Genomic DNA, 9,292 nt, shown 5'->3' with positions numbered 1-9,292 from the left:
CCCGGCAGGGGGCGCTAGGGGTCCGGGCCCCCCGGGCCTGCACCTGCGCCTGCGCCTGCGCCCAGCGGCCGGGGTTCCTCAGCCCCGAGCAGCCGGAGCGCGGCGCCCCCTCCCGGCGGGGGGCTGCGGCTGCGGCTGCGGCCTTGGCCTTGGGAAGGAGCCGTCGGGGGGCGGCGGGCTCGGGCCCGCCGTCCGTGGTGAACCTGCCGGTGTAAGGCCATGAGCTCGGGGGCGCCGGTGGCGAACAGGCAGAAGAGGCAGCGGAGGAGGGCACCCCCGGCCCCGGTGCCCCGGCCCAGCCCCGCCGGCCCCACCTCCCCACCCGGCCCCGGCCGCACGGACAGGTCCAGGGGCTCGGGCTCCCCGCCCCGCCCGTTGCGCAGGGTCCGACCGGTAATGACCGGCTGGCGGGGGGCCGGGGCCGGGGCCGGGGCCGGGTTGGAGAGGCGAGGGCCAGGACCTCCCTCGGCGCAGGCGGCAGGCTTGCCCGCACACGGCGGGTCTCGAAGGGGCCGGGGCGGAGGCGGCCCTGGCACCGGCCCCGGCCCCGGCCCCGGCTCGCCCCTCGGCTCGCCCCTCGGCTCGCCCCTCTGCTCGCGGTGGTGGCGCTGTAGGTGGTACTTGAGGGAGCCGGACTGGGTGCCCGCGTAGTCACAGTGCGGACATTTGTAGGGGCGCTCACCTGCGGGAGGGGTCAGAGGGAGCTCCCGAACCGCCCACTCACCCTTGCTCCCCCGGCCGTTCCGTCCCGTGGCCCGTCGCCGGCTCTAGGGGTTCCCGGGGTTCCCGGGGCTCCCGGGGCTCCCACCGCCCTGCCCCGCCCTCTCACCTGTGTGCACGCGCAGGTGCACCTTGAGGTGGTGCGCGGAGCGGAAGGTCTTCCCACAGAAGGGACAGTCTTTGCCCGAGGCCCCCCGGGCCCCTGCCGGCCGCGGCCTCCCCGCCAACACCCCGTTCTCCTCTGTAACACACACACACACGCGGGGTGGTGGTGGGGGAGGTCATCTGTAGCCCACTACTCACGCCAAACCGGGGTGCCAAGAGGAGGGTGGGCAGGGGGCAGGATAAGGACCTTGGGTCGCAGGATGTGGGCGGGCCGGGCAGAGAGCTGTGTCCGAGCTCCTTACCTTGCGAGGCGGTGGCCCGAGGTGGGCTTCCAGTGGGTTCCCTGGGCAGGGAGGCCGGCGACCCCGCCACCCGGTGCCTTGGCCAGCCGTCCTCCGGCTCTTCCTGCTTCTGCTCCTTGGGGCACGAACGAGGGGCCCGAGCGGGGGAGGGCGGGCCCAGCGGGCGGAATCCCCCAAAGGTCCGGCCTGCCGCCGCAGCCCCCGCCCCCTCCCCGTTGGACCTGGCCCCGGCCCCGGCCCCGGCCCCGGCCCCGGCCCCGGCCCCGGCCGCCCTTAGGCTCAGGTAGCCCAGCAGGCCCGGGGCCTCCCCGCGCTCGCGGGGGGTGGGAGTCGGGGTCGGGGCCGGCAGCGGCGCAGGGCCCGGAGGCTCACAGGCCAGCAGACCGAGCGCCGGGGCCCGGGGCCGAGACGGAGGGGCCTGGGCCGGGCTCGGGCCGGACCCCGCGGCCCGCGGCGCCCCCATCTTGCTAGCGTGAACCTTCATGTGGTTCTTGAGGAACCAGGGCTCTTTGAAGCAACGGCCGCAGGCGGGACACGCGTGGTCCAGGGAGGCCTTGTGCTTGCGCATGTGGCCCTTGAGGAACCAGGCCTGCGTGAAGGCCTGGCCGCACACGGGGCAGCGGAACTCCGGGGCCGGCGGGGGCGCGGGGGCCGGGGGCGGAGACGGGGGAGGGCCCCCCTCGGGCTCCGGGGCCGGGTGGTCGTCGGCGGCGGGGTGGTCGTCGTCGTCGTCGGCGGGGTGGTCGTCGTCGTCGTCGTCGGGGTGGCCGTCGTCGCCGTCGTCGTCGTCGTCGTCGTCGGGGTCGTCGGGGTCGCCGGGAGGCCCCGGCCCGTGCGCGGCCCGGCGGTGGCGCAGCAGCTCCTCCTCGTGGCCGGAGCCGAAGCCGCACAGGCCGCACTTCCAGGGCCGGTGGAGGATGTGCAGGTGGCGCTCGCGCTCGGCCCAAGTGCGGAACTTGCCCTTGCAGAACGGGCAGCGGAAGGCGGCGGGGGAGGGGGGCGGCACCGACGCCGGGACCGACGGGGCGGGGGCCCGCATCCACGCCGGGACCGACGGGACGGGGGCCCGCATCCACGCCGGGACCGACGGGACGGGGGCCCGCATCGACGCCGGGGCCCGGATCGGCGCCGGGGCCCGGATCGGCGCCGGGGCGGCGGGGGCCTTGCCGTAAGCGGGGCGGCCCAAGCGCCGCAGGGCGCGCTCCTCCAGCTCCAGCAGCAGGCGTCCGGCGGGGCTGCGCGGCCGCTCCGGCCGGTGCGTGCGCAGGTGCAGGCGCAGCAGGGAGCGCCGCGCCGCGCGGTGCCCGCAGTGCGGACAGCGGGACGTCCCGGACCCCGGGTGCGTCCGCAGGTGCAGCGCCAGGATCGAGTTGAAGCGGAAGCGCTTCCCGCACACCGGGCAGGGGAAGCGCCGCCCGCCCTCGCGGCTCCCCGCCCCCGGGCCCCCGCCGCCCGGCCCCGGGCCCCCGCCGCCCGCCCCAGGGCCCCCGCCGCCCGGCCCCGGGCCCCCGCCGCCCGGCCCCGGGCCCGGCCCCGGCCCCGGCCCCGGCCCCGGCCCGTTGGAATAGCGCTGCAGGTCCAGTGCGCCGTCGAAGGAGCCCGGCGGGGGGCGAGCGGAGCCCTAAGGAGACAGAGGAAGGGGCAGCGACGGGGGGCCAACCCCGGAGCCCCCCGCGGCCCCGTCGGGCTGTGTGGCGCCCGGGGGGGCCCAGGAGCGACGGGGGGCGGGGACGGGGGAGGAGGCGCCGTAGACGGCTAGGGCAGGCGAGGGCGGGAGGCCCGGGCACGGACTGACGGGCAACGATCGGTGGGGACCGCTGGGCCGGCGCGGGGGAGAGGGCATCGCCTCACTCACCTCCATGGGGAACTCTTCACATTCCCTGGCACCGGTTGAAGGAAGGAGGGAACGGGGCCAAGGATCGGGGACTAGAGAAAGCAAGACTTGAGTTCAGTGAGGAGGGTGGCCCTCCTCCATACACACACACACACACGCGCGCGCCCGCTTCCTCGGTTAAAGGCCACCCTTCCCCCGATGACCCCTCCGCTAGGACCTTCCCTTTCTCTTCAACCTGGCCCTGACCGTCACGGAGGAGCCACAGCTCTCCAACGCGGACCCTCAGCCCCTACCGCCCCTGCCAACCAGGCCAACTCGGATCCTCCGAAGCCCCCGCTCGTCCCTCTCCCTTCCCCCTCGGCCTCCTCCTCCTCCCCGCTGCTGGATTTCCATTCATCACAGAGACTCATTCATGCAGGCAGACACCTCCTAGCCGTCTGGAGACCGAGGCGGGGGGGAGGGGCGTGGGAATGACGGGGAGGCAAGCAAAGAATGGGGCGGGGGGCGGGGGGGGGAGAAGAGGGAGGCAGCCCGGCCGCTTCTGCTGCCTGGGGATTGGCTTCGGAGCTGAGAAACCCCGGTGGAACCTCAACCCCTGAGGCTGACACCAACAAGCTCCTCTCCAGGAGCAGGTGGGCGGGCGGGGGAGTCGGGGGGAGGGGGCGGCGATGCGGGGATCAGGGGAGGAAGGAATGACTGATGTCTGGACAGAAGGACCTCTGGCCGAGACCCACCCTTGGTGTCTGAGTAACCACTGGAGTAGTAGACATGATCACTGAAGAAGCGAGGTGGAGGGGCAGTGGCACATTTACGTGGGGTTCTCGCTAGTAAGAACAATAATAATAAAAACACTGTAATGATGATGATTACGGTGCTGAGGACGTGCTGGGTGGCAATTCTGGGGTGTCTGACTTGATTAATTTGTATCTGATCCAGACCTCAGCACAGTGCTTGACACCCCGTGGGACAACCTGATCGCCTTGTAACCACCACAGCGCTTAGAACTGTACTTTGTGGCGTGGCTCAGTGGAAAGAGCACAGGCTTTGGAGTCAGAGGTCATGGGTTCAAATCCCGGCTCCGCCAACTGTCAGCTGTGTGACTTTGGGCAAGTCACTTCACTTCTCTGAGCCTCAGTTCCCTCATCTGGAAAATGGGGATTAAAACTGTGAGCCCCCGTGGGACAACCTGATCACCTTGTAACCTCCCCAGCGCTTAGAACAGTGCTTTGCACATAGTATGTGCTTAACAAATACCATCATCATTAATTAATAAATGCCATCATCATCGTCATCATCAATAAATGCCATCATCATCATTACCAACTCGTTGTATTGAACTCTCCCAACTGCTCAGCACAATGCTCTTCATACAGGAAGCGTTCAGTAAATATTTTTGATTGATTAATCGTGCAAAACATCAGTGCTTTCCAGAGAGCTGTGCCACCTCGTGGAGCATAAGGCCGGACCCCGGGGGAGGTAGTTGCACGTGCGGAAAGAGGAGGGAGGGTGGTCTTGGAGGAAGTACATACGGGGCCGCAGCACTGAGAAGGTGAAGGGATGGGAGGAAACTCAGAAAACTACCCCAGTGTTTCCCAAATATGGTTGGCAGGATATTTATCCAGCAACTGAGTCCCTCCCGGGCACCTCATTTCTACTTCATCTACTTCATGCCATTAAGATCAATCAATCAATCAATCGTATTTATTGAGCGCTTACTGTGTGTAGAGCACTGTACTAAGCGCTTGGGAAGTACAAGTTGGCAACATATTAAGATGGCAAGAAGAGTCACTCTGGACCCCTTTCGTTCTCTCCTGCATCCCGGGGCCGAGTTAACACCTTGATCTCCTTGGTCCTGAGATGGCGGGAGGTATTCCCAGTTACCCTAGTGCCCTCTCTATGGCACTGTGGAGGTAGAGGGCCTCCCTGGAATCCCTATGCCCTCTCTATGGCACTACCATGGTAGAGGTGCTCCCTGATAGCCCCGTGTCCTCTCTATGATATCGTGGTGGCAGAGGGGCCCCCGGTAGCCCAGTCCCTGCTCTATGGTACTTAGTTGGCGGGAGGGGCTCCCTGGAATTCCAGCCCCCTTTTTATGGTTGTGAGATGGAGGAAAGGACCTTTTAGGTCAGGCGTTGTACTCTCCATGGTACTGAAGGGTGTGACACCCCCACCCCCCCGCTCCCCCCGCCCCCCCCCGCCCCATCCCGATCTCTCTCTCCAAGGAAAAACAGGAGGGCAAGGAGGAGCTGGGCTTGGGAACCTGGAATTGGGTGAGAGTGGATATGATAAATTAGCCAAGAGGGGCATTACCAAAACACCTCCCCTCCCTCCTCCTAGATTCGCAACGCCCCCACCTCTCCAAACCTTTACTCAGCTCATTCCACTCCCACCGTGTTTCCAAGCCCCTTCTCGGACAGTATTACTAGTCTGGTATTTATCCAGGGCTTACTTTGTGTCAAGCACTGTTCTAAGGGCTGTGACACAGCTGAGAGGTGAGGGGATGTGGAAAGATTCTTCTTAGGGGAAAAGGATTCCTTAATCTCTCCTAATTATCTGTTCCTGCTTCTCCCCTTTCACCATCAGGAAGTTCCTTCTGAAGCCTATCTTACATCCCTCCCTGCTGCGAGTTAAACCGATTTTTTTCCCTCCTCAAAGGTAATAGGAGGCAGGAGATTGCAGAATTGTATGTTGCAAGCGCTTAGTACAGTGCTCTGAACACAGTAAGAGCTCAATAAATATGAATGCATGAATGAGACGATCCAGGGCCCTTCTGTGCCTGTAGGGGAAACTGAATCACTACCCGTGGAATGTACGTCCTCTCCAAAGCTTCTCCCATTCCTGATCCTTGTCCCCTTGACTTCGGCTCTGTCCCCTGCCCCTTGTCTGATCTGTGTCGTATGGCCACACAGATGCGGTACTGACATAGAAGGATTCATCCCCTTCAGGGCCTGTGGGGAAAACTGAGGTCACGGTGGGAAAGACAGCCCCTCGAGGCCTCGGGCCCCCGCCTCCTCCTCCCGGTCTCCCTTATCGCCTCCCCGGAGTCGGCCCTAGATGTCGGGGATCAGGGACCTCTGGATGGTGGCGGCCGCCTTCCTTCCCATTCGAGACTGGCCTAGTCATCATCATCATCATCATCAGTTGTATTTATTGAGCGCTTACTGTGTGCAGAGCACTGTACTAAGCGCTTGGGAAGTCCAAGTTGGCAACATATAGAGACAGTCCCTACCCAACAGTGGGCTCACCGTCTAAAAGTGTAGTCAGAACCAACCCCATGTTCCTCATGTCATCCCTGCCCCCTGACTGTTTGGGCCAGAATGTAGGTGTGTGGGGGCTGCCCTCGCAGCCTTCCAAATTCATTGGGAGAGGAGTTCCAGCTCCTCTGTCGTCGTTGTCCCCTAGTCCCCCTACACACACACACTCTCTCTCTCTCTCTCTCTCTCTCTCTCTCTCTCTCTCTCTCTCTCTCTCTCTCTCTCTCTCTCTCCCCCCCCCCCCCCACTCCCAAGCCCCGCAAGAGGAAGGGGGGGGGGGGTGTCTCAGCGCAGGGGCAGCGCTGGAGGTGCCTCCTCCTCCTCCGGGCCCCGAAGTAGGTGCCGCTAACACCCGCCCCCCGCCCAGGTTCCTCGTTTCTGGAGTTTCAGAAAGGTCGAGCAAGGGTCCCGAACCCCCCCAGAGCCCCTGCCCGATTCAGAGGCGGGGAGATGGGTCGGGGCGGGGGGCCGGGCTGTTCGGCCCGGATGAGGCGCCCGAGAGATGCGGCGGGTTGGGGCTAAGGGAGGGGGGGCGGGCGGGCGGGGAGGGAGGAGGGGGCGCTCGGCGGCCCCGGGCCCCGGAGAACAAAAGCGCAGCCGCGGCCGCTGCGGGTCGAGTTCTTTGTGCCCCATTTTGCTTGGGGCCGGGCAGGAGGGGCCCGCGCCCGGGGCACCCAGAGCAGAGCCCCCGGGGGACCTAGCTCCCCTCTTCCCTTCCCCCGCCCCCCAGCCCCGCCAGCGCCCCCCACTCACCGCCGGCCCGCGCCCCCCACTCCTCCTGTCCCCGCCCCTCCGGGCCGCTCCCGCTCCCGCCGCCGGTCCTCGCCCCCCGCCCCCCGCCCTCCCCCCCCTCGGCGAAGTTTTCTGTGGCGGAGCTGGGGCCCGCCTCCAGACCCCTGCACCTGCTCCCGCTCCGACGCGGGGCGCTCCCCCCAGCCCCCCGGGGGGAGCGGGGCCGGGGGCCGGGGGCCGGGGGCCGGGGGTCTCTTACTCACGGGCCCGGGGGCGGCGGAGCGGGCGGCGGGCGGTGGGGCCGGCGGCGCGGGCGGCGGCGTTCCGTGGGGCCGGGGGAGATGCGCCGGGCCCCGGCCCCCCCTCCCCGGGTCCCCCGCCCCGCCCCGCCCCGCCCCGGCCCGCCCCGCCCCCGCCCCCGCCCCCGCCCCCGCCCGCACATTGTGTGGGGCCTCCTGCCCGCCGCGGCCATTGGCGTGCGGGGGGCGGCGGGGAGGGGCGGAGAAGGGGGCGACGAGGGACGAGCGGGAGCCCAGCCCTACACACTGGACATGGGGCAGAACAGGTCATCCCGCCTACTCCCCTACTTCGGGGACGGACGGATGGACGGATGGACGGACGGAGCCGGGTCCCCTCTCCACCCCCTCCCCACTCCTTCACGTTCCTCCTCCTCCTCCTCCTCCTTTCACAGAGCGCACCGGAGAGGGAGGCGGCACATTTCCCCCACCCCACCCCACCCCCCGACACACCGACACACGCACCCCACCCCCCCCGACTCCATCCCGACGGCACATCCCCCTCTCCATCCCGACCGCCCGATCGCATGTCCTCTAAATCTGGGTCGATTCCCCGCTGTACTTGAGGCTGGTGGATGCCTACCTAGGGGCGACAATGGCCTTTTTTATTATTATTATTACTGCTAATAATAATAATAAATAGTGTTTATTAAGAACTTACTGTCAAGCGCTGTACTGGGTGCTAGGGGAGATGTAAGATAATCAGGTCGGACTCAGTCGCTGTTCCAGATGGGGCTCTGATGTTTGGGAGGCAAAAGAGAAAACAACGCCAGCCCTTACAAGAATTAAACATGACAAAGGACGGCCTTTTCTTGTGCACAATGTGGCCCGGAATGTGGCTTCCTCATTGGCTTTTTCAACCACACACACTCCTGGATGAACTTCACCCGTCCATTTCAAGTAAGAAACAAAGAGAGAGACAGACAGGCAGACAAATAGAGGCACCTTTCGAAGACTAGAACTGTCCCTTGACTTGCCCCTTCAGCTTTCCGTTCTCCTGGCCAAGCACCCCAAATCCCCACCCTTCCCTCAGGACGGATTGTCCTTCTCCAGCCTGCCTAAGGAAGGGGAAAAAGAGGTTGGATTTCAAGCTGGGGCAGTGGTGGGGTGAGGGGTCCCGGTCTGACACGTCCTCCTGCTGGTTCAGTCCAGTGTCCTGGAGCTTTCTAAGCAGAAGCATAGCATTGCAGAGCCTCATCAGCTTGTGGCCAACTTTGACACCCCCCACCCCTGTCTTTTTTATTTTTGCCTGCATATGCCTCACCCTTCTCCCAGATCCTGTGTCTGGGTGTTCCCTTTAGATCACCAGGCACACCACCCAGAAGTTTCACCCCCATTAGATTTCATCATGTTTGTGTCTGGGTCACTTTTGAATTTTTTCTGGCCAATTAAAAGGGTGTCCACTCCCCTGAGCGTGTTTTCACTGCTTTCATCATCATCAGAATAGACAAATTGTCTGTTGGGTAAATCCAATCAACCGATTAATGGCATTTATTGAGTACAAGGTGCTGGACAGGGTGCCTCCAATACAGAGCACTGCATTGGACCCCTACCCTGTGCAGGGTACTGTATTGGACAGGCAGAGTCCAGTACTAGATGCCTTCCATGCACAGAATGCTAAACTGGGCACCTACTATGCCAGAAGGGCTGTTCGGGGTGTCTGCTCTGTGCAGAGCACTGTTCTGGGAGCTTAGAGAAGGTCCCTGAACTCAAGGAGTTTATAGTTTATTAAGAGAGACAAGCAGACCCGAAGCCAAGAATACAATAGGTTTAAAAAAGGTATGTGTAAGAGAAGATACAACTGATCAAAACAAGTAGATGAAACTAAAAGTGTTGAAGTGGCTGAGGGGATGACGTGCTTCGGAAGTGGTGGGATTAATCATCAGGGAAAGCCTTCTGGAGAAAGGGGCTCACTGGGAAAGCTTTGAAAGAGGGAAGCAGGGGGTTCCAGGCCAGGAGTTAGTCAATCTTGGCCACAATAATGGGAGACCACTCGCGCTTTAGCTAACCGACACCACCTAATCGCCTTCCACCCCTATCTTGGGGCAC

General features: G+C 64.3%; 1 protein-coding gene across 1 annotated transcript; it reads right to left on the bottom strand.

The window, feature by feature from the left end:
• Positions 1 to 14: 14 nt before the first annotated feature.
• Positions 15 to 7,239, bottom strand: ZNF219 (zinc finger protein 219). Its single transcript, XM_038741115.1, has 6 exons — positions 7,211 to 7,239; positions 2,983 to 3,053; positions 2,229 to 2,748; positions 1,128 to 2,147; positions 830 to 961; positions 15 to 682 (listed from the first exon to the last, which is right to left on the bottom strand). The coding sequence occupies exons 2-6, from the start codon at positions 2,986 to 2,988 to the stop codon at positions 15 to 17; spliced, it is 2,346 nt and encodes a 781-aa protein (XP_038597043.1). The 5' UTR covers positions 2,989 to 3,053; positions 7,211 to 7,239.
• Positions 7,240 to 9,292: the final 2,053 nt, after the last annotated feature.

The sequence above is a fragment of the Tachyglossus aculeatus genome (assembly GCF_015852505.1).
Source record: "Tachyglossus aculeatus isolate mTacAcu1 chromosome 12 unlocalized genomic scaffold, mTacAcu1.pri SUPER_6_unloc_1, whole genome shotgun sequence".
In the NCBI taxonomy this organism is placed as follows: Eukaryota; Metazoa; Chordata; class Mammalia; order Monotremata; family Tachyglossidae; genus Tachyglossus; species Tachyglossus aculeatus.
Note: the sequence above shows the minus strand (reverse complement) of the source record. Positions and strands in the feature narration are given on the sequence as shown.